The sequence below is a fragment of the Rutilus rutilus genome, assembly GCF_951802725.1.
Source record: "Rutilus rutilus genome assembly, chromosome: 15".
In the NCBI taxonomy this organism is placed as follows: domain Eukaryota; kingdom Metazoa; phylum Chordata; class Actinopteri; order Cypriniformes; family Leuciscidae; genus Rutilus; species Rutilus rutilus.
In genome coordinates this window covers 16,983,340-17,009,342 of record NC_140220.1, presented here as the reverse complement: position 1 = coordinate 17,009,342, position 26,003 = coordinate 16,983,340, and the positions used below count along the sequence as shown (strand labels likewise).

General features: G+C 40.1%; 1 protein-coding gene across 3 annotated transcripts in view; it reads right to left on the bottom strand.

The window, feature by feature from the left end:
* Nucleotides 1-26,003, bottom strand: part of cep128 (centrosomal protein 128) — a 178,759-nt gene that overhangs the window by 36,383 nt on the left and 116,373 nt on the right. For all 3 annotated transcript variants that reach the window (XM_084433350.1, XM_084433351.1, XM_084433349.1), the window contains 2 exons: nt 4,751-4,810; nt 2,824-3,016 (listed from right to left, as the gene is read on the bottom strand). In XM_084433350.1, coding sequence (XP_084289476.1) covers nt 2,824-3,016; nt 4,751-4,810 — 253 coding nt within the window. The remainder of the gene's footprint in view (nt 1-2,823; nt 3,017-4,750; nt 4,811-26,003) is intronic.

Genomic DNA, 26,003 nt, shown 5'->3' with positions numbered 1-26,003 from the left:
GTGAAAATCAAACACCTTGGAAATGAAAGGTATGTACAATGTTTTTAGGAATGGCACAAAGGTCTCTGTCTTTGGATCATTGGTTATCTTTGGATTATGTTGTGTTGTAAATAAATCAAACAATCTAAAAGCCATTCTTTTTTAAATCTCCTCATTCTTTGTGCAAGGTTGCTCAGAATGATAGGGGCCTGATAGCTCCTAATAGGGCAGTTAGAGGAGGGCCTTTGTCTTTCTCAGGTGTGAAAAGCTTACATATTAATGAGCTCCCGCATAAAGCTTTGTGGCACAAAACACGTCGTAAAAATTTTAAATCAATATATTGTCTTATCTGAATGAGCAGTCAGGGTGATTTTCACATCGTTTTAGAGCAAATATTCTAGGCTACGTCATACAATTTTCAAAAGTCTTGTGAAGAAATAATCAGTATGGGTTTCATGGCCTTATTTCAGTGAGAATTTTTTTTTGTATTTTCACAAACCACGCATAAATGTCATTATCTCAAAACTACAAACTTTTACATACATGCTGCTGATATATTATTGTAGCAGAGTTTGTGCTGAATACAGTGTAATTAGACTTTAGCCATGAAAATGTCACAAGTAACAGAAATAAGCACAAATGTCAGAGCATGTCAGAACACCTCCAGGGCCCAGAAAATACCTCAGACCCCAGAGGGTTAATAAATAAGTAAATTTTATCTCACATTCAGACATTCTCTGAAAACAAGTCTTAAACACATATTTGTTCAAGTAAATTATATTGTAAGATTTTTTTTTTATTTGAAAACAAGACTAAAATAATTAAGAACAACAGTTTTTTTCTACAGTGTGACATGACTCTCTTAAAACCCGTTGTAAATTAAAATGCATGTTATGCTAATTATGCATGATCTATTCAGACCACGATTTCAAGTGTGATATCACTTTATAGTATAAACGAGAGGCTAGTAACTTACGTTTTAGACCACTTTCTTTGTACACTTTTGCTCCACAAATGGAAATAATTCCAAAATAGTTCCAGTGATACAATGGCCATGTCTCTTTTGAAAAATAATATACATCTTTATAGAAGTATTATTTTATATATTATATTAAAAGAGACTAATAATATTGGACAGCAATTCAGTGCTGTTTGCAAAGGCTTGTTTTGTAGGCCTGGACTCAAGGATTCAGAAGAGGATTCCAGAGATATGAATTGAAACGCAAATATCTGGAGCATTCAAACAGTGAAAAACTCGGGCAATAGGGCTGCACGATATTGGAAAAAACTGACATAGCAATATTTAGTTAAATGTGTTTTCTATTAAAAAAACAAAAAAAGATCTATAAGCATTTTGGAGATTTTACAGATTTCTTTGCAAATTAATTATATTAAACTCTATTAAACAAATGTGAAGTTCTGTGCTTTTTTTTCCCCCAAGTCAATATATTGAACCATTTACAGAGATTTTAATCAATGAGACTTAAAGGGATTTCTTACCATGCAGTTCCTTCTGGTGGATAACATTAGTATTAAAGACCCTCTATTGATCATCTACCAGCATCTAGTATCCATACCAGTATCCATTGATAGAAATGAATAATATTTTAAAGCACCCACGTGAAAACAATTCTGGAAAGAGTCATGAATGAGGATTTGAGGAGAAACACGAGCGATTATTAGGGCATCTATTCTTTACTAAATTGGGAGTGCAGAACACAAGTGCACAGACACAAGTCTTTTCCATATTGTTACAGGAGAATTTATTTTTAGAAAGAAATTAATCAGGAGGAACAGAATACACTGTCCTTTTGAAACATTTGAAATGTTTCAGTACTTTTGAGTCTAAGTTCCCTGAAACAGAAGTTGCCACCCATAATTTAAAAAGCAGTAGACTCGTTCAGAATAAGAGTCTTTGAAAAGATTTATTACAATTCTTTTAATAACGTATTGTCTGGGGCATCTTGGTGGACACTCAATTTCGTGTAAAGTGTAAAAACAGCCTAGAAAGGGTTCGAAAAAGTATTTGTTTAAAATAACTTTTTTTTTGTGTGTGGAAATGGAAACACAACTGATTCGGGGGCACTGGAAGAATGAGAAGAGTGAACAATTTTGATTTTAACCATTAGGATTCAAACGTTGCTTATTACATTGCTTTTGTTGTTTGATTAACAGTTAATGACTCAGACAGCAGTGGGTATTTTAGGCTGCTGTCACTTTAAGACTGAATGCACGGATTCAATATAATGATACGCATCCTTTTTCTTCCGCAATTGTTTACGTTCACATAAGCAATAAGCTATTGAGTTTATGTGGATACTCGCAGAGACAGGCATTTTGGCAATTTTGCATGTATGTGTCTGTTCAAGCACAATCAGACGAGAAAGACAAAGGAATTCGGTGTTCTCTGTGTGTGTGTGCGCACAGAAAACAGTGTGTGAGTTCAGAATTGAGATCTCTTTCGTGTCCTCCTTTCAAATGGCTTAAAATCCCATGAATGTTTAAACTGACAGGACCTAAAACTTTCACTCTATGATGAGTAAGCTTTGCAATAATCCGAAATCACGTGCATTTCAAACTGTGGTGCCTGGTCCGAACGGATCACGTATCAACTACAATCCCTATACTTGGCATTGCACATCCTGTGATGTGACTATCGCGCAAATGACTGCCAGTATAAAGTCAGCTAGTATAGTACAGATTATGCAGTAGAATAATGGGATAAAATTTCACATTACTACCTGTGCTGAAGTGCCAGGCCCAATAAATTCTGATCTAGAAATCACTTTTCTCTAAGGTTTCAATATAATGATACGCATCCTTTTTGCTAAGGTGAGTTAGTACCTCTCTTCTCTGATTGGATGTCTTTGAGGAGCCGATCCTGCTGGGTAATGCGGTCCAGGAGGCTCTGCAGTTCTGAGTCTCTGCTTTGCTTCAGTGCTTTCATCTGATCCTTTTGCTGCTGTAGTGTCCTCCTTAACCTCCTCTCACTGGATTCCCGCTCACGCACCTCCTCGCACAGCCACTGGAGCTTTGTCTGAACACACACAGACAGACACATTAAATATACACATCTGGAACACAATAATATGTACAACTGCATTACAAGAAGAGTAAAAACTTCAGAAATAGGAGTGTGTCTCTGCAACTTCCTTATGATACATATCATGACTCATGATATAATAACTACTTGTCAAATGCCAGTTTAAGAATTTATGCTTATTAAGATTACTTGCTAGATTAATTCAACTGTATGAAATATGACCAACAACTATTATAAAGATAAAAATTATATTATCAAATTAAACTGGAATTTTTTTAATGAATGAAAACTTTGTAGTAATGCACTAAATATTCATTACAACTTAACAAAATTCAATAAAAAATGACTTTACAGTAGCTTTCATATTTTCAATCAATGTTGGATGGCCAAGTCTGGCTTCCCAGCGCTACCCAATTAGACAGGGTGTCTGATCGACATGTACAACAGCCAACCCCAGAATTTCCCTATAAACTGTCATCATTGGCAGATTGAAAGAATCCACCTTATTTTTCCAAACAGATGTTTTCTGTGAATGTGTGCAACTTCCAATTTATTAGCCGCTATAGGGAAATAATGAGAAGAATATTTCAAAGTGCAGTAAACTGTAAAACTGTTTGCGCTACAAACCAGTGTGTTTATAATTAAGACAATACATTAAAATAATATGGTAAGAAATAGCAGTTTGCAATATTAAGCAGTATAACGAGCTGTTTTGCATAGCTAAAAATAACTGGAAGTGAATGACACCGGAAGCCAGAGACATTAAAATTACAAATGGCCGCAGCCGCACTTATCTGAAAAATAAGGTGGATAAAGGATAAAAACTATAACTAATGCTGACACAAAATTAAAGCAAAATTCTGTTTACTCATTTTGCAAAGATACAGAGAAACAAGTTTTATAATTCTATTCACAGAACTATAACAACCCTGATGCACACAAATATTAATTAAATATTAAAATTAAATCACAAAATATTTATATTTAATCATAAATTAAAATGAATCTATAAAAATATATGATTGAACTCAGAGTAAGATTATATTCACACAGCCGTACTCTGAAAAACCACAAACTGCCCACTAACATGACTTTAAAGACCCCATGAAATCAAGTTTTGTGGCTTTTAATTGGTGTGCATTAGTTTTGAAGTCATCTATATGCTATTAGTGTACTCTTAATGTTTGCAGCATTAACTTCTAGCAGCTGTACACAACAGTTAGAAAACTTAGTTCTTCTCTGTATTAAAACAGACCAAAAATTGTCCATGGACTCTACATTTTTGTCCAATCAAATGCCCTCTAGAATGAGAATGTCCCTCCATTTACTGACTAGCAATAGCAAGTAGCAAATAATGGTTTACAGCTATGATGTACACTAAAGGATAAAGAAGGGCCTTTAATGACCTATCCTGTTTCAATAAAACACATCAAGACAGCAAGGAAAGAGTGCAGAGTGCCTGTCAAGCCATTTCACAGGGTCTTTAAATGTATTGATGTAATATATTAGACACACCACTACAAATAGAAAGCAACAACCATCTACACATGCATTTAAATGTGTTAAAATACACATTTTGGAAATAAAACCTGATAAAACATGAAATTAAGTCCATGAGAGCAGGAAGATGTTTCCGTCAGTCTATCTGAGACAGTAAAGAACAGCTGTGTTAAGATGCATGACATCAGCTAGAGAAGTGATCATCGAAAGCTGGGCTCAACAATATACCTTAACCTCAGCAAGCCAGCGATGAGAATCCTTTTGCAGTCCTGGACTCTGGGTAATGGCCTACAACACAAAATACATACATGGCACGTTCTTATTCAAGAACTGCTATAAAGCCAAAACAATCTCTGTTACTTTAAACTATCCTTATATCTCTGTAAAGTCGCTTTGGAACAATCTACATTGTTAAAAGCGCTATATAAATGAAGATGACTGACGTTAACACTGTTTTGCTATACAAATTATGCATGTAAGTCATAAAACTAGAAACTCCTGTATAATAAGGCTGGCACTATGTAAAATTGCACAATTCTGAGGAGGTTGAGAAGGAAAAATATTCGGAATTGTTCAGGGTGAGCTTTCTGATGCGTTCTGAGACGGTGACAGTCTACTGGAGGATCGTAAACCTCCCAGATCTTGGGCTCCATGGAAAAACCCCACCGCACAGATGAATCACTTACGAAACAAAAATGAGCGGATTTACAAATTTCACATTTAGAGTGATGATGTACGCCTCCAGAGCGAGCGATCACAGGAGGGGGCTCTGTCACCTTTAAAAAAAAGCAAGTGTGTGGAGGTGGATTGTATTCCCCTGACAGCTCTCGCCTGTTACGATCAACAACGCTTGAACAACGCCATGCCGCTTTAAACTGCTGACACAAATACATGATGGGGAAGGAGGCCATTTTGTCACTTCTTTTTTCTTGAATCAAAGGAGGGTGCCGGCAGAGGATAAAAAGTTGTGAAGGATGCAGAGGAATGCTAAAGACTGGGATATAACATGGATGTTGACAGCTCGAGCTGAGAGCAAAGAAAGTCTACTTAAAGCTTTGAGAAACAAGTACAGACAACCTGCAAGAAGCAGGGAGTGACTTTACAACTCAGAGAGGAGACTTCTGTTCATGTCGGGGGAACACTTAGCACTATCAGAGATTATCTATTTATTAGGGTTCTAACTAGTCAACATTTGAAGTGGATCAAAACCTTTCATCAAAGTTACACATGAATTTTGAACAATACCCATTCTTGTCTTAGGACAACTTTAACTTTTTTGATCCACTTCAAATGTTGACAACTATAAAAACTGAAAAACCGATACTCTCATGGCGTACCCTTGCTGAACCGGGCCAGCCGTGGCCCATTGTTGAGGTTGACCTCACTTTACCTTAAGTCACAAAACTAATTTTTCTTCCTTGACATTTGATTAAATAGTAATTAGGGGTGTAACGGTACACGTATGTAGTTTACAACATTGGCAGAGATTAAAAAAAAATTATCCTTAAGAAACTTTTAATTATAACTGAATTCATTTAAAGACAGAGGCACAATTTTTTTTTTCAGTAAATCACTGTTTAAAAAAAATAATATATAGGCTATGTTTAGCATTCTCCCCCCTGCTGTACCGAACCCTGACTTCAAAACCGTGGTACGTATCGAACCATCAATTTTATGCAAGTGTACAAGTAAATCAGTTATTTACGGAAGCGTATTGCATTCACTTGAGGAAAAAAAAATCTACTCTGTTTTTCTGAATTAATGACTTAATTATCTCAGAATTCTGAGATAATTTTTTCTTGAAATAAAAATATTTGCTCTGTTTTTCTGAATTAATGACTTAATTATCTCAGAATTCTGAGATAATTTTTCATAAAAAAATATTTTGTTCTGTTTTTCTGAATTAACGACTTAATTATCTCAGAATTATGAGATAATTTTTCATTTAAAAAAAATTGCTCTGTTTTTCTGAATTAATGACTTAATTATCTCAGAATTCTGAGATAATTAAGTCATTAATTCAGAAAAACAGAGCAAATATTTTTATTTCAAGAAAAAATTATCTCAGAATTCTGAGATAATTAAGTCATTAATTCAGAAAAACAGAGCAAAAAAAAATTTTTTCATGAAAATTATCTCGTAATTCTGAGATAATTAAGTCATTAATTCAGAAAAACAGAGTAGATTTTTTTTCCTCAAGTGAATGCAATACGCTTCCGTAGTTATTCACTTGTCCAAGTAAAAAAGTTGCTTGTCTGAAAAAAAAATATATATATATTTTTTTTTGTGGTGTCAATATAATTTATTCTGAAGCAACATTCTCATCATTGTTCCATCAGCTTTGACATATTCAAATCTGCATATTTGTGATATTTATCCCAAGAGCATTTTTTTACCTTCAGAAAAGGCTTTTCTTCCCCCTAATCTTATTAAATGTATGCTTTATCTTTCATTTTAAATTCTTAAATTAGACCATTAACTTAAAATAGAATAATAAAACACTATAGGGCTGTTACCAAACAAAATAAATAATTTACACTGAAAAAATACAACTGCATTAACACTAGAACTACCAAGGCAGTCATTTTGACCGGTTTTAAATTTTACAGTGTAATAACTTTGTTAAAATAAAATCAATGTGACTTTTCCTAAATATGTGTACATTTTATTCTGACACTGTTATTTTATTAAAATCACAAAACACAAAACAGTTCTGACTATTTCTACCTAGAATGGCCATTGCGGTCATTTTGACCGCAAACATTATAGATATCATAAGTCCACTACATTTCCCGCCATTGAGAGCAGGAGCAGCAACAAATGGAGAGAAGAAGTCAGTACCAAGTAAGGAGGAACTGCAAAAAAAAACAAAAAAATGTCAAAAAGTAATGTGTGGGAGCTGCACACGAAAAGCAGTGTTTTTACCTGTGTGGACTGTGCGTAAGCGTCAGTGAATGATGCGGGGAGTTTGAAAATACATTTTCACATTCATTTGAATAAAAATTTTGTGTCCTGATCTTTATTATTACCTATCGTAACATTGTAGATCCATTTATTTTTAGATTTTGTATTGATTATTGAACTTATTTACAAACAGGGCTGTACTAAACGGTATGAAGCTTTGACGTTTCCTAACTTTTTTGCATGTCTATTCACGTGGTGAGTGCGGTGAAAAAATATATATTTTTGACGCAAAATTTCCTCACATAGAGAGGCAGCACCTGTCGGGGATATCTTTATTTTGTGCTTGTTTTAAGGGCGATGAATTAAAAGATTCATTGGAAAACTTAAAGAGAAGGTTCAAATGTAGATATGACATGACGAAAATGACGTTCAGTATGGCCATATGAACGTCAAAGTATGAACGGTCAGAATGACCGCTATGGTCGTTCTAGTAGTTATGGAATTCCGGTAGTTCAAGTGTTAAATAATGTTATGAGATTGTTTAAAAAAATAAATAATAATAATAATTAAAGCTGCAAGCAGCATTTATCAGGGTTCAAGCAGTTAAGGCCTTTAAGGCCTTTAAGCACAAAAGCATCAAAAGACATCAAGTTTTATTTAGCAAGCATTTAACCACTGACATCATAGATGGGAAAGACCATGTTTTAGCATGATTTACCATGATATTAGGGCTGAACGATTTTGGAAAATAATCTAATTGCGATTTAGTTTTACCAATATTGCGATTGCGATTTAATATGCGATTATTTTTTAAGCTCTTTATCTTTTCTATTATTCAACAAAAACAAGCAATAAATCATTGTAAAATAGGGAAGGGAATCTTTAGGCACCTCATGAGCCGATCAAATTTTTTTCTTTAATTGATCTTATTAATAAAACTTAAAATATTTAATTACATAATTATAAGTAGGCCTACTTATAATAATTACACATTAAAAAACTAAATTAATACAATTACATGTTAATAATTTTAACAAATATAGCTTCAAAACAAATAACAAAGAGTGGAAAAAAATATTACAAGCAATAAACAGAGTGCTTTCAGTATTTAAGAGGAGGCTATCTGAACGTTTTCATCTCTTTTGAAATTATAAGATGTGGTTTGTCCTGTCTGTTTAATTACTATAACTGACTGTGTCACATTAATTTCGCGTCATAAAAGCATTTTGAGATGCAAGTACATTTAACCACGTAGACGGAGTCGCTCACAGCCGCATGCTCAAACGCTCTTCGCAAAGCACGTGCGAGTATTTGAAATTGAAAGCAGCTTCTGTCGGTGATTTTCATATTTTTAATATAATAAGCCAACTGCATTCCAAGACATATGATGCCTTCGTAGAACATTTGTAAGTAAAATACCGGCGGGCGAGACCGCGCACTACAAAAGTAACATCACGCAGACAAAAGTATCACCTGATTAAAGTCAAAAGTATCTCATATCTTGTGCAGTGAAGCCTGCGAATGTCCTTGTAATTCGCTTCAACTTTTCTGAACTTTATTAAAGATTATTTCTCGTGAGGTTTGAGTGGTGTGGTGTGGTGTCGTGTGTGTGTGTGTGTGTGTGTAGCCTATGTGTGAGAGAGAAATTAGAAGCAAGCAGAATACGGTTGTTTATAAAGCACACGTAGCGTCATCACGTATCTGTGTTTAAAACTAAGCTCAGACATAAATCTGAAATTATCTTAATCGATACAGAATTGTTGGAGAGAATCTATAACACAATATCACATAAATTAAACATAAACTGTTATTCCCTGTAGCCAGGCCTATAGGCGTAGCGTGCCAAGTTGATGCTTCATCTGCAATACAGACTGGTTTACTTTCGCGTGTCACGTGACCAGACTGTAATCGCAGTTTTGCGGTAAAAAAAAAAAAATCGCATTTCATCATATCGCGATATTATCACAAATGCAATTAATCGTTCAGCCCTACATGATATACCACATTCTAGCATGATTTACCATAGTTTATCATGATTTATCATGGTAAACCATGATTTACCCTGTTCTAGCATAGTTTACTATGATTTTATCTTAGTTTACTTCGATTTACCATTTTGTAGCATGATTTACCATGATATACCACATTCTAACATGATTTACCATAGTTTATCATGATTTACCATGATTTACCCTGTTCTAGCATAGTTTACCATGATTTACCCTGTTCTAGCATAGTTTACAATGATTTTATCTTAGTTTATTTTGATTTACCATTTTGTAGCATGATTTACCATGGTATACCACATTCTAACATGATTTACCATAGTTTATCATGATTTATCATGGTTTACCATGATTTACCCTGTTCTAGCATAGTTTACGATGATTTTATCTTAGTTTACTTTGATTTACCATTTTGTAGCATGATTTACCATGATATACCACATTCTAACATGATTTACCATAGTTTATCATGATTAATCATGGTTTACCATGATTTACCCTGTTCTAGCATAGTTTACCATGATTTACCCTGTTCTAGCGTAGTTTACAATGATTTTATCTTAGTTTACTTTGATTTACCATTTTGTAGCATGATTTACCATGATATACCACATTCTAACATGATTTACCATAGTTTATCATGATTTATCATGGTTTACCATGATTTACCCTGTTCTAGCATAGTTTACGATGATTTTATCTTAGTTTACTTTGATTTACCATTTTGTAGCATGATTTACCATGATATACCACATTCTAACATGATTTACCATAGTTTATCATGATTAATCATGGTTTACCATGATTTACCCTGTTCTAGCATAGTTTACCATGATTTACCCTGTTCTAGCGTAGTTTACAATGATTTTATCTTAGTTTACTTTGATTTACCATTTTGTAGCATGATTTACCATGATATACCACATTCTAACATGATTTACCATAGTTTATCATGATTAATCATGGTTTACCATGATTTACCCTGTTCTAGCATAGTTTACCATGATTTACCCTGTTCTAGCATAGTTTACAATGATTTTATCTTAGTTTACTTTGATTTACCATTTTGTAGCATGATTTACTATGATATACCACACTCTAACATGATTTACCATAGTTCATCATGATTAATCATTGATTTACCATGATATACCACGTTCTAGTATTATTTACTATGATTTACATAGTTTACATGGTTTCCAGCGTTATTGACCATGATTTACCACATTACTAGCGTGTATGGAAGTGTGAAGTGTCAGTCCACCAATAAAGCAAAGCAGTTTTTCCATGTTAACTCCATTAAGCATGCTTACACACACACACACAAACATACACACACAAATATGTTTTCAATGTTTTTGGGATATGTAATTGAGAAAATATATTTAATTGTCTATAGGCATTTCTTTGTGATCGAATAATATAAAACTATATTACCAGTATAGGGCTGTACGATTCCTCGATTAAAGTCAATTTCTCGATTTAAAAAAAAATCCTAGATTGCAATTTACCCATCGAGTAATCTGCAAAATACTGGAAGTGGCGCATTCCACAGACGAGAATCCATCAACCGCAGAATTACACAGTTCTCTTACGAGAGTTTCTCTCGTATTGCGTAAGTTGCTTACGCTACGGGTAAAGTCATCTTTTCTCGAGATATGAAGCCAAAAAATTATCCTTAATTTTTATAATCTTGTCAACGCAGTGCAGCAGCACGCAGACCTAGAGCAGGCTATCTAGCGTGCTCATTGGCTGCCCTGCGGCAACTGCAGCAGCCTACCACTGAGCCTGGCGTGACGTGGCGCCCTCACGCGTCACAGCCCGTCAGAAGGGGCGTGGCTTAACGTATATAAGGAAGGCTCGGAGGCTGCTCCCCTGATTTTCGTCGCTTCAGCGAAGCTCTTCGCATCGCTGGACTCTGAGAGAAGAAGCCGCCTCCGTTGAAGCAAGCGACCAGCAGGCCGAGGAAAGCGTCTGAGGAAGCCGGTCGTCTTCGCCGCCTTCAGCCATCCGTGCCTGCTACGCTATCCGGCGTCATATCCTTTTTTTCTGCTGTGTTCGCCGCTGCGAACTTCTTCTAAAAGAGAAATTTCCTACGAGGCGTTGTTTCAAATGCCTCGCACCACTCCCGCTCTCTCTCCCTCTGTTCGAGCCGCGCAACTGCGCCGTTCACAAGGGACGTCAGAGCGGATGATCACAGGGCTAGCTTCCTCGCGCTCTCTCCCTCTGTTCAAGCCGCGCAAACTGCGCCGCTCACAAGGGATGTCAGAAGCGGACGGTCACGAGGCTAGTTTTTTCTTTACGTTATAAGAAAGCTACCCCGCCCCGTTCGCGCGCGTCACTCACCGGCGAAAGGAAACGAGTGTTTTAGTCCCGCTGAGGCTGGACCAACCTCCATTTCCCACACATTTCTCAGTCCCCACCTAAGTTCAGGCGACTGGAAATATCAATATTGCAGTAAACGAGCCTGTTTCAATACATGCACGCCTGCAAACAAACGCCGACGCAAACATGATGATGCTCTCTGGCTACTCGCCCCTGGGAATATCAAAATTGCAGTAAACGAGCCTGTTACAATACATGCACGCCTGCAAACTAACGCCGATACAAACATGATGAACATCTCTGGCTACTCGCCCCTCTTCCCGCTCTCTCTCCCTTTGCTTGTGCTGCGCAAACTGCGCCGTTCACAAGGGATGTTAGAAGCGGACCGTCACGGGCTAGCTTCCTCGCACTCCCTCTGTTTGAGCCGCGCAAACTGCGCCGCCCACAAGGGATGTCAGAAGCGGACGGTCACGAGGCTAGTTTTTTTAGTTTTTTTCAAACAAACGCCGTCGCAAGACATAACGACGCTCTCTGGCTATTCGCCTATTACGACCCCTCTCCCGCTCTCTCTCTCCTTTTGTTTGAGCCACGCAAACTGCGCCGCTCACAACGGATTTCAAAGCGGACGGTCACGAGCGATGTTCAGCACCCCGCGTGCCTCACTCACCGGCGAAAGGAAGAGAAAGTGTTTTTAGTCCCGCCGAGGCCGGACCGACCTCAAATTCTCACACAATTCCCCTCTTAAGTTCAGGCGGCTGGAAAAATTAATATTGCAGTAAACGAGCCTGTTATAATACATGCATGCCTGCAAACAAACGCCGACACAAAACATGATGACGCTCTCTTACATGCTCGCGCTAACCAAAAGCCTATGTGTTTCCCCCTGTGGTTCAGTGGCGGAATCTTAGGCTTTCGCGCCAGAGACCCGTGTTCGAATCCCGGCTCGGGCGGCAGATACAATTATGCTGTTTCCTTCTCCGAGCTCGCGGCCAGCTTTCTTACATACAGAAAGCGAACCCGCCTCTCGCACCCTCCCGCTAGCATGATGGTGCTCGAGTATTATGAGCGTCTAAACATATGAGTCTTCAAAGCATTTCGCTCTGTCAGTCCCCTCAAAAAAAGGCGACTGCAGATGTGTATTTTGCAGCCAATGAGCGCGTTATACAAACTCGCTCGCCCGTTTTTACGGCACCCCAGAGAAATCTCATAAGCAGAGAAATCTCAAGAGTATAATGTCTGGTTATCCGGCTCACGCCGATTGTGTTATGAGTGTAGAAAATGTGCCCACTTCCCAGTGTTCACCCCTACACACAAGCACGATCTCCCCGGTGTCTCTCACAGAGCTCACTCTCATAAAGCGGGTCGAGTGTTAACCCTCTGGGGTCGACAAACGCGCCCGTGCGTTTTGCTGGATTTTCTTCACATAGTAGCACAATAAACTTAAATTTCTCCGTCATTTATGGTCATACAGAAAAAAGAAATATGAAAAAAGAATCTGTGATATTTCTACTTTTGTATGTGTCCACTTACAATCAAATCAAAACATTGTGCTTTTGTAAAATAAAGAAAATAAACAGGGTGTGCTTTCTGCCTCCCCGTCGCGGTGAACTTTTTTTTCTTGAGCACGTCTATAAACTGAAACAAAACTCAGCGAATACTTGTCACACATTTATGAGCCATATACCTTTATAAACATTTAAGTGTGTACTTTTAAATGATCGGATTCAAACTGAAAACAAATATTCTCTGTTTAAGTAATTTGTATAAAACCAACAAGATGTCCAGTATCTCAAACGCTTGCTCATTAGTTTTAATTTGACCACGCCCACACGCGCAAAAGAGATTCACATGCAAATCTCCACATGGAACGCGAACACGCTCATTACCTCAAAAACAAAGCACCAAAAAACTTCACAAGTCTCTGCTTTTCGTCGAGTTTGAAAGACGCGCCGTGAGCTTACATTGGATTTACCTCAGAAGAAGAACGCGATTTGAAGACAAGAAAGATGTAAGGTAAGAAATTCTAACTTATTAGTTTATGTTATTGTTGCATAAACTTCACATTGCAGTTGAACTGTTGCTAGATATATGGTGAATATTATAATATTTAGACCCGTGTTTACTGTTACTGTGTTTGTGGATATCTGCTCAAACGTAGATATGTATAATATGGTAACCATAATGTTTCATATTTTGGAGCATGCTGTGCGTTTGAATGTATCATATTTTGGAGCATGCTGTGCGTTTGAATGTATCATATTTTGTAGCGCGATCGTGTTTGAAAAGCAAAACGCACCAAACATTAGGCTTCATGTTTTTACTATTATCTCATTTCATATCATCATAACGAATGGAAACATTTGAAGTAACATATGATAATCAATATAAAACCTGGTGTTCATTATATTATACATTGTTGGAAACATTTGTGTGTGTGTGTGTGTGTGTGTATTCTGTGAATTTTAAAAAGCAATTTTAACCTGAAAAATCTAAAATGTATTCCCAAAATCGTGCAGGCCTATTGAAATCTTGATATCAGTATGTTCACTTTTTTTTCCTTTCAGGGACCAGATGCCACTGCTGACTTCAACATTCACATGAGTCTCTGTACATGAACATGGTAAAGTGAAAATCAAACACCTTGGAAATGAAAGGTATGTACAATGTTTTTAGGAATGGCACAAAGGGTTCTGTCTTTGGATCATTGTTTTAAATAGTGTGCTTTTTTGTCATTTGTTGTGTATCTTTGGATTTTGTTGTGTTGTAAATAAATCCAAACAATCAAAAAGCCATTCTTTTTTAAATCTCCTCATTCTTTGTGCAAGGTTGCTCAGAATGACAGGGCCTGATAGCTCCTAATAGGGCCATTAGGGAGTGTCTTTGTCTTTCTCAGGTGTGAAAACAATACATATTAATGATGTGATCACGCCCCTTCGCATAAAGCTTTCTCACACAAAACACGTTTTCCAATTTTTAAATCAATATATTGTCTTATCTGAATGAGCAGTCAGGGTGATTTTCACATAGTTTTGGAGCAAATATTCTAGGCTACGTGATACAATTTTCAAAAGTCTTGTAAAGAAATAATCAGTAGGGGTTTCATGGCCTTATTTCAGTGACAATTTTTTTTTGTATTTTCACAAACCACGCATAAATGTCATTATCTCAAAACTACAAACTTTTACATACATGCTGCTGACATATTATTGTAGCAGAGTTTGTGCTAAATACAGTGTAATCAGACTTTAGCCATGAAAATGTCACAAGTAACAGAAATAAGCACAAATGTCAGAGCATGTCAGAACACCTCCAGGCCCAGAAAACCCCTCAGACCCCAGAGGGTTAAGCGTAGGAAATGTGCCCATGATCCCGTGCCCACACCTACCCACTGCCTGCTCTGTCACACAGTTGTCCCGAAGTTCAGATCCTCTAAAGCTACCAAACACTGGCCGTGTTGCGAACGTAAGCCCTGTGCCCGCTCACGAGAGCGCGCACTAACCAATAAACACGCTACCCCCGACGCCGCTCACGCGCCACGGGTTTCTCGACCACAAAATGTGCTCCGTCCACAGCGACCAAGCCGTTGTGTGCTGCCCAGCCAGTCACCGCTGTCAGCGAGCCTCCGTAGTCGAGCACCGGCGGCGCCCCATCCTCTCTGATACAGGTTCCCCATCCCGCGCAGTGCGGCGATCTGAACCCAGAGACTCAGCACGTTTGGGCTCAGCACTCACTGCGCTCGCTGAGAGTGCCGGGTCACCTGAACGACGGTCCAGACAGACTGTCCAGAGACAATGTTCCCCCGGGGGAATGGTCTTTGCATCCCCAGACAGTCCAGTTACTGTGGCGCCTGTTTCTGTGTTTAATAAGTGGTGCACCGTCAAAAATTTGGACCCGCAAACATGTGGGGTCTCGCGGGTGCTTTGCTTCCTTCAAGAGCTGCTGGACATGGGCAGGTCCCCCTCCACGCTCAAAGTGTATGTTGCGCATTAGGAAGGAACGAGTTCATCATCCGCTTCCTTAAGCCTGGAACACACCAAACCGAAGGTCGGCCATCGGGCAGTTTCCGTGCGTCGGCCGACTAAATCTTCTCAGTGTGTTCCGCACCGTCGGCTGAAATTGGTCCTCGTCGGCTTTGTAACGGCCGATTCAACATGAATTCAACATGTTGAATCGGCGTCAGGCCGTCGGTGAAAGAGGGAACTCTGATTGGCTGTTCAGCTTAGTGAACGAGGCAGTGCACGAGAATAATAGCAAAACAGCGAGCAAAGTCAAAACGGTACAGATAGAAGGCTGTTCTAATGATATGTCATCTTACCTGAGTGTTCCTTGGCGCATTTCAATATTAACATGAGAGGAGTGGAATAAAGAAAGTGTTTAGCAGGATTGATATTCAAAACGGTAAGCACGCAGTGCTTTGTTTACTGTGTGTGTTTCCCTTTTTGAATGACGAATATAGACGAATATATCTGCAGAAATAGACAGTTGTCTCATTTACACGCAGGCACAGAACGCACTTTCTAGCTAACAGTCGGCTGTAGTTCTCTCGGTGTGTTCAAGTGCAGTTTTTAACCCCGACGCGAGACGACAACTCAGTCGGCTTTCATCAGCGCTAGTTCGTCGGCGTCGGCTTGGTGTGTTCCAGGCTTTAGAGGAGCCAGGAGGATGAATCCCCGCGGCCCCCGTCGGCTCCTATTTGGGATCTTTCCCTGGTCCTGGAGGCCTTGAAAGCGCATCCCTTTGAACCTATAGAAACTGCGGATCTGAAATACCTCACGCTCAAAACCGTTTTTCTGATAGCTCTGTCGTCAGTCAAACGTGTGGGTGACCTACACGCGTTATCAGTTAACGCCGCGTGCCTCGAGTTCGGACCTAATGACTCGAAAGTCATTCTCAAACCGAGGCACGGTTATGTCCCCAAAGTGATGGGCACTCCCTTCAAAGTGCAGGTCATTTCTCTCTCAGCCTTGCCGGCAGCCAGCAGCGAGGTCGATAATAACCTCCTCTGCCCTGTCAGAGCACTGAGAAATTACATTACGCACTCCGCCGCTGTCAGGCGTTCGGAGCAGTTTTTCGTTTCGTTTGGTGGGCGCACCAAGGGTCTCGCCGCCTCGAAACACAGTCTGTCCAGATGGATAGTGGACGCCACAATCTCGTGCGCGGGCTACTGCTGCTCGATTTAGCTCTCCTGGTTGAGCTGCATTATAAGGGTTGTGTCAGTTTCAGTACAGACCGGCTGCGCCGCTCTGCACGCCCTACTGTGTGCTTATATACATGCGCTAGCCACTCCGTTGGCCGCCTGGCTCCCACTCATCGTGTTCCCCGGGCTCTCCCTGGGACTCATTCAGTGGATGCTGGGCGCGCACGGCGTTGACAAGGGGGTTCCCGTAGCGTAAGCAACTTACGCAATACGAGAGAACCTCTCGTAAGAGAACGTAATCGGTTACCTAATGTAACCTCTGTTCTCTCTAGAAGAAGGAACGAGTATTGCGTAACCCGCCGTGCTCGCGCCACGAGCTCATTCGCTTCAGTTGACGAAAACCAGGGGAGCAGCCTCCGAGCCTTCCTTATATACGCTAAGCCACGCCCCTTCTGACGGGCTGTGACGCGTGAGGACGCGTGAGGGCGCTTGGCGCGACGTCACGCCAGGCTCAGTGGTAGGCTGCTGCAGTTGCCGCAGGGCAGCCAATGAGCACGCTAGATAGCCTGCTCTAGGTCTGCGTGCTGCTGCACTGCGTTGACAAGACTATAAAAATTAAGGATAATTTTTTGGCTTCATATCTCGAGAACAGATGACTTTACCCGTAGCGTAAGCAACTTACGCAATACTCGTTCCCTCTTCTAGAGGGAACAGAGGTTACATTAGGTAACCGATTACGTTTTCTAAGACAGCGCGATATATTTAAAACCATTCACAAAGGCTGTGATTCAGTTAAATAAATATATCCTCTGTTGTTTTTTCATAGAGAAGACGCTTTACATGTGCAGTAGTGATGCGCGGGTCGTCTCATAACCCGCGGGCCCCGCGGGTAGCCCGCGGGTCGGGTTGGGGCGGGTCAAAAAATTGTCACTTTATTTGCGGGGCGGGTTGGGGCGGGTCATTAAACAAAATAAAATAAAAATCCATATGTTGCATGCAATGTCCAGCCTATATTAAATATTTGGGAATATCAATCTAATCATATTTTAGTAGGTTATTTGATAAGGCCGTAGCAATGCAACTTGCGTGATTTCCCCAAACCTTTGGCGTCACGTGACACAGCTCGCGCAAAGCAGCTCGCGCCAAGCAGCTCCCGCCGCCAGCCACAACAACAAAGACGGAGAAATAAAAGTGAAGATGGAAGATGAGGTGCGGGAGAAATTGAGGTCGGGATTTTACATAATTAAAAGAAAAAAAGGTGAATGATGAATTAGATGAATACAAACGCTGCTTTGTAAATATTGAAAATGTTTAAATCATTATTAATATGACCTGATTTATGGTTCATATTCAGAATCGTCTGTTATTGCCAGTTTACAGGGCGATGTTTCCAAGCACTTTCAGGCTGAAATAAAGGCTGTTTTCATTTACATTACAATGCCTAGTTTGTCTATTTAATGGTCGCGGGTGCGGGGCGGGGCGGGTTGTAAAAATAGATACAGTGGTGCGGGGCGGGCTGAGGCGGGCCAAATAATTTCATAAAAGCGGGACCCACGGGTTGGAAAAAAAGCCGACCCGCGCATCACTAATGTGCAGATTACATGTTAAAATTACCTCAGCTCCGCCCACAGTAAACGCTGCTCCAAGCAAACTCAGTCTCTGCAGTGCTGTTTGTTTAGGTTTCCAATAACGTGCATTTGGGAACGCAAGTCGGACGCAGTTTGTGTTTCATAGTTGCACTGTTATCATTTATATTTGTGGAGCGCGTCTCTGGTTTCTCAAACTGCTTCTCGGTTTCGCGATTTCAAAATAAAAGTTTAAACTCTCGCTTTGAGTTTGCATGTTTTGATGTGCACATTCTTTTTCAAGAAATTACAGTGGCTGTAGCATTTCTATCGTACAGAAGTGGCCAAATATTAAAGGTTAAGTTGACATTTGAATTAAATGTTGTTTGGCCAATATTAAACAAGGATTTGATAATGCCTTAGTCAGTGTAACAACAACCAGGCCGCTGGCGCCCTCTGCAGGCATCTGTTATTTATGTTCATAAATTATGTTTATATTAGTTTATATCATTTATTTTACATGGGTGTATTTTAACAGTGTTGTTAAAATAAACCCATATAATTACTTACTTTGATACTTTACTTGAACCCATTATTATTGCTTGTTATTAGGGGTTCAAGCTCGAAGTGCTGAAACCCTATTGTAATTGTAAGGATTTTTATTAGGGGTTCAAGCATGAAATGCTGAAACCCTATTGTAATTGTAAGGATTCGTAAAACGCATCGTGCAGGCCAAACCGTAAGGCCTAGAGACGTGAAACCAGGCCAGATGGTAGGCCTCAATTTGGGGACAACCTATCAGAGTATGACCCCGATTGGCCCATAGGTGGCGCTACAGCAACCAAAAGTACAAAATCGCTCATAACTCTTAGGCCGTTTGACCTAGACTCAAGTGCCTTACACCACTGTGATCCCTGTGAGAAATGGTCTTTTTCATCTATTATGTCGGTAGTTACAAGCTTGCTAAATAAAACTTAATAACTTTTGATGCTTTTGTGCTTAAAGGCCTTAACTGCTTGAACCCCGATAAATGCTGCTTGCAGCTTTAATTAGGGGTTCAAGCACGAAGTGCTGAAACCCTATTGTAATTGTACTGATTTTTATTATTAGGGGTTCAAGCATGAAATGCTGAAACCCTATTGTAATTGTAAGGATTCGTAAAACGCATCGTGCAGGCCAAACCGTAAGGCCTAGAGACGTGAAACCTGGCCAGATGGTAGGCCTCAATTTGGGGACAACCTATCAGAGTATGACCCCGAATGGCCCATAGGTGGCGCTACAGCAAACAAAAGTTCAAAATTGCTCATAACTCTTAGACCGTTTGTCCCAGGATCAAGTGTCTTATATCGTTGGAATCCTTGGCTCAAGGCGGACAAAATGGCTATCTCCGATTTTGATTTAGGCAGGGAAAAATTTCTGCTATGTCGAATTTTGTCCAAAACCTACTTTTGCGAACTAGTCCCTGGTTTTTCGCCCGATCGGAACCAAACCAGTCTAGGACAATTCTCTGGACTCTCTAGATCAATAATTATCGGAAAAAAAGTTGAACTTTTGCATTTGGGTGGCTGTAACAGGGTCATTTAGAAAAGGGGCGTGGCAAAATACACTAAAAAGCCTATAAATCCCAAATGAAAACTCAGAACTTCACCAAAATTGATGAGCATATGTGTTAGAACATGGTGAGGAAGCATGCAGAGTTTGATGGAGATCGGACCATAGGTGGCGCTATAACTGGCAAAAAGCCTTCATTCTTATTAGGGGTTCAAGCATGAAATGCTGAAACCCTATTGTAATTGTAAGGATTCGTAAAACGCATCGTGCAGGCCAAACCGTAAGGCCTAGAGACGTGAAACCTGGCCAGATGGTAGGCCTCAATTTGGGGACAACCTATCAGAGTATGACCCCGAATGGCCCATAGGTGGCGCTACAGCAAACAAAAGTTCAAAATTGCTCATAACTCTTAGACCGTTTGTCCCAGGATCAAGTGTCTTATATCGTTGGAATCCTTGGCTCAAGGCGGACAAAATGGCTATCTCCGATTTTGATTTAGGCAGGGAAAAAATTCTGCTATGTCGAATTTTGTCCAAAACCTACTTTTGCGAACTAGTCCCTGGTTTTTCGCCTGATCGGAACCAAACCAGTCTAGGACAATTCTCTGGACTCTCTAGATCAATAATTATCGAAAAAAAGTTGAACTTTTGCATTTGGGTGGCTGTAACAGGGTCATTTAGAAAAGGGGCGTGGCAAAATACACTAAAAAGCCTATAAATCCCAAGTGAAAACTCAGAACTTCAATAATTATCGAAAAAAAGTTGAACTTTTGCATTTGGGTGGCTGTAACAGGGTCATTTAGAAAAGGGGCGTGGCAAAATACACTCAAAAGCCTATAAATCCCAAGTGAAAACTCAGAACTTCACCAAAATTGATGAGCATATGTGTCAGAACATGGTGAGGAAGCATGCAGAGTTTGATGGAGATCGGACCATAGGTGGCGCTATAACTGGCAAAAAGCCCTTATTCTTATTAGGGGTTCAAGCATGAAATGCTGAAACCCTATTGTAATTGTAAGGATTCGTAAAACTCATCGTGCAGGCCAAACCGTAAGGCCTAGAGACGTGAAACCTGGCCAGATGGTAGGCCTCAATTTGGGGACAACCTATCAGAGTATGACCCCGATTGGCCCATAGGTGGCGCTACAGCAACCAAAAGTTCAAAATCGCTCATAACTCTTAGACCGTTTGTCCCAGGGTCAAGTGTCTTATATCGCTGGAATCCTTGGCTCGAGGCGGACAAAATGGCTATCTCCGATTTTGATTTAGGCAGGGAAAATGTTCTGCTATGTCGAATTTTGTCCAAAACCTACTTTTGCGAACTAGTCCCTGGTTTTTCGCCCGATCGGAACCAAACCAGTCTAGGACAATTCTCTGGACTCTCTAGATCAATAATTATCAAAAAAAAAGTTGAACTTTGGCATTTGGGTGGCTGTAACAGGGTCATTTAGAAAAGGGGCGTGGCAAAATACACTCAAAAGCCTATAAATCCCAAATGAAAACTCAGAACTTCACCAAAATTGATGAGCATATGTGTCAGAACATGGTGAGGAAGCATGCAGAGTTTGATGGAGATCGGACCATAGGTGGCGCTATAACTGGCAAAAAGCCCTCATTCTTATTAGGGGTTCAAGCATGAAATGCTGATAGGCTTTTGAGTGTATTTTGCCACGCCCCTTTTCTAAATGACCCTGTTACAGCCACCCAAATGAATTAAATTGTCCTAGACTGGTTTGGTTCCGATCGGGCGAAAAACCAGGGACTAGTTCGTAAAAGTAGGTTTTGGACAAAATTCGACATAACAGAACATTTTCCCTGCCTAAATCAAAATCGGAGATAGCCATTTTGTCCGCCTCGAGCCAAGGATTCCAGCGATATAAGACACTTGACCCTGGGACAAACGGTCTAAGAGTTATGAGCGATTTTGAACTTTTGGTTGCTGTAGCGCCACCTATGGGCCAATCGGGGTCATACTCTGATAGGTTGTCCCCAAATTGAGGCCTACCATCTGGCCAGGTTTCACGTCTCTAGGCCTTACGGTTTGGCCTGCACGATGCGTTTTACGAATCCTTACAATTACAATAGGGTTTCAGCATTTCATGCTTGAACCCCTAAAAATCAGTACAATTACAATAGGGTTTCAGCACTTCGTGCTTGAACCCCTAATAAAAATCAGTACAATTACAATAGGGTTTCAGCACTTCGTGCTTGAACCCCTAATTAAAGCTGCAAGCAGCATTTATCAGGGTTCAAGCATTTAAGGCCTTTAAGCACATAAGCATCAAAAGACATTAAGTTTTATTTAGCAAGCTTTTAACCACTGACATCATAGATGGAAAAGTCCATTTACAGCCAATACAGGCAATTTACCATAGGAAATATATGGTTTTCATTGTTTTTTGACAGTAATGGTGCCACCTATGTTCCGATCTTCATAAAAACGTTGCATGCTTTTTTACTGTTATACATATGCCCACTAATTTTTTAGTTTTTTGCTTAGGATTTATAGGCTTTTCTATACATTTCTGCACTGGTTTGCTTCCGATTGGGCGAAAAACCTAGGACTTGTTAGCAAAAGTAGGTTTTTGACAAAATTCAAAATGGTGGAAAATTTATCATGGCGGAAATTAACTTTTTCTCTAATTTTTAGCATTGATATTGAGAGAGCATTGATTGATGACAATAATGTAGGAGCAGTTTTGTTAGATTTTAGCTCAGCTTTTGATGTACTGGATTATAAATTATTGCTGGATAAACTGAAATGTTACAAATTTACTTATCATACTCCACATTAGTTTAAAGTGAAAGTGAAAGTGAAAGTGAAAGTGACACGTGATGGCCAAGTATGGTAACCCATACTTGGAATTTGACCTCTGCATTTAACCCATCCAAGTTAATGCACACACATTAGGAGCAGAGTAGTGAGTAGTTAACACACACACACTGCAAACGTGGATACACACCCAGAGCAGCGGGCAGCCTTTATGTGGCGCCCGGGGAGCGATTAGGGGTTAGGTGCCTTGCTCAAGGGCACCTCAGTCATTTCCCACCGGTTCTGGAATCGAACCAGCAACCTTGGGTTACCAGTCCAACTCCCTAACCACTAGGCCATGACTGCCCCTCAAAAGTTAACTGTCTCATGGGACCATGTGCATTTATAATGGAAGTTATTCAGATGTGAAAGTTGCAATGTGGTGTGCCTCAAGGAAGTTGTTTAAGACAGTCATGTATGCAGATAAAACATTATATTTACTTGCAACATCAATTAAGCAGTTGTCTACTGCTTTGGATAAGGAAATTTTACGTCATCCAAAGAAAAAGTTTAAACACTGTGTAGCATGTAGCGCGCAATGCGACTTGACAAGCTACACCTAGTTATAGTATTCGGTAGGGCCTAATTAAATCAGAAGCAAGGATCATCTACTGGAGGGAGGAAATGGTGCAACAGGAGAGCAAATAGTTGACAAATGCGTTCTGATTCAAAGAGAAAATTGTACTGATAAATTATAAAGTTCACTTCGTAGTTTGTTTCAGAAAGATGAGTGACAGATAAGAACAATAGATAGTTAGTAAATGAAAACAGACATCACTGACTCGTTTCTTTTGAATGATTCAACAGCCTAAAAGCTTTGATTCAATAGGTGAAGTTCCGCAGTTTTCATACAATTTGTGAAGAAAAAAAAGTTAAAACCAATACTACGTCTGTTTCTTTCACATTGACCCAAAAAACGTACAATAATAAAACAAAATAATACATTCTATTAGGGCTGTCGCGATAACCGCAATATTGTAGTACCGTGCTTCTGACAAGCCAACCGCAGAGGAACGCAAGTAACCGCAGCAACTGCGATATTCGTGTTTTCTTTTTTCATAAGGCTATACCGTTCTTGTTTTGAAATTCGTGTGTATTTAATGTTAAATAAGTTAATAATGATAACAAGACTGTTTATCATGGTCATTTGTAACAGACAGTTCTTGAATCAGACAGTGAATGGGAGAGATCGACTGAGCACGTGCGATTACCTGCGTCTGTCTTTGAGGTTAAGTCATATATATTTGTTAAAACGGCATTTCACAGCGTGAGGAAGCCGCAAGAAAATAAATCAGTGAGTCACGCATTGAATCAATGCCATTGGTCTCTATTACATGAAGCATCAGCTTCAGCGTTGCCCATGCGACGCATTGCTGGTAGGGCTGGGTACCGAGTTCGATACTTTTTAGGTACCGACCGAATTGCCTCGATACTATCGAGTATCGAAAAATGACTTCTTGTTTGGTACCAGATTTCGATACCTAAGGGGTTAACTCGTCAACGTCAGTGCTCAAACAAATACATATGAAATGCACAACGACACACCTAAAACATACTCATATGAGACGCGCGCGCACAAACTTTCCAAGCATATACTCATATGAGACGTGAGCACACGCACACACACACACCAACTCTCCGCGCACATACTCATATGAGACTTGAGCACACACACACAAACTCTCCGCGCACATACTCATGAGACGCGAGCACACACACACACACAATACCCTAAATATGTGGAAAAGTCGATCAAAAGTGTGGCTACATTTCTCCAGGCTCAATGCCAACAGCGCTCCAGGCTCAATGCCAACAGTAAACATAAGAGCAGAAAGTTGCTCCGTCTTCGACTGGTAAATGAAGATACCTTGTTGATCACTCTGACAGTGTTTATATTGAAATAATGACCTACTGAATGTACACTGCCATTCAAAAATGTGTTGGTTAGTCAGAATTCTTTTTCAGTAAGGATGCATTAAAGTGATTAAAATCGTGACATTAAAACAATGTAATGTAATGTTACAAAAGATTTCTGTTTCAAATAAATGCTGTTCTTTTGAAAATGTTATTCATCAAAGAATCATGAAAACATAGTTCATAGTTCATATATCATAGTTTCCAAAATATTAAGCAGCAAACTGTTTTCATATTTCTGAAGGATCCTGTGACACTTAAAGGTATAGCGGAGGATTTTCTTTTTCCGGGTGGATCATCAAGACTATTGGTCCTCCTAAGTGTCAATCATTCTGGTGATATGTTTACGTAAGGCCGTCGTACGTGCTCGTGCACACACTGTAAAATGTAATTGCTGAGCTTACTAAAATGATTAAGTTGTGGAAATTGCAGTAATTTGCAAGAGACAACTTCTCACTTTGAGCACACGAATGCGTGTGTCGTTTATTTTACAAGGTAAACAAAACCACGGAAGAATGGCGCTGAACCGCGTCCTCTGTAATCACGCCTTCCCAACATCTTAAAGGGACCGCGATCCCTGAACAGTTATGCAGAAAAACAGTGTACAGAACTACACTTAATAACAAAGGTGAATTATGTCTTTCACATTCACTACACACGTCCCCCCAGAATTCACCATAACAGAAAAACCAAACAGTCAACGTGGAGGTGGGCGTATCAACCGGCCACAACGACTGCGCTGTACCGAAGGTCGAGGAGACCCCAATGCAGCCGGTGTAACGTCATTACACGGGTGAGGGGCATGGAGTGTGGGAGGCTTGAGTGGGATGGGAGCACAGGGTGGGGGCAGAGCAGGAGGCCGTCCGCGTCGTGGGGGCTGGGCCAGGTCAATGGGCCTAGCCACGTCCAAATGAGCCGGTTTAAGGCGGTCGATGGAGAGTCGCTCCGGTTTGCCACCCCTGTCCACCACAAAGTGTTTGTCCCCTGCCTCCAGAACCCGGAATGGGCCCTCGTAGGGTGGGCGTAGTGGTCCCCTGTGGGCATCGTGGCGAATGAAAACATAGTCGGCTGTTTGAAGTCCTGCGGGGATGTGTGACTGAGGGAGGCTGTGACGGGAAGTGGGGATGGGTGCAAAAAGCCTCGCATTATCCAGTAGAGTAGACCGCTGGAGAGAAGCAGACCAGGGAACGGTGGTGTTAGGGACAAAATCCCCTGGCACTCGCAGCGGCTGTCCGTAAACAAGTTCCGCGGATGAGGACTGAAGGTCC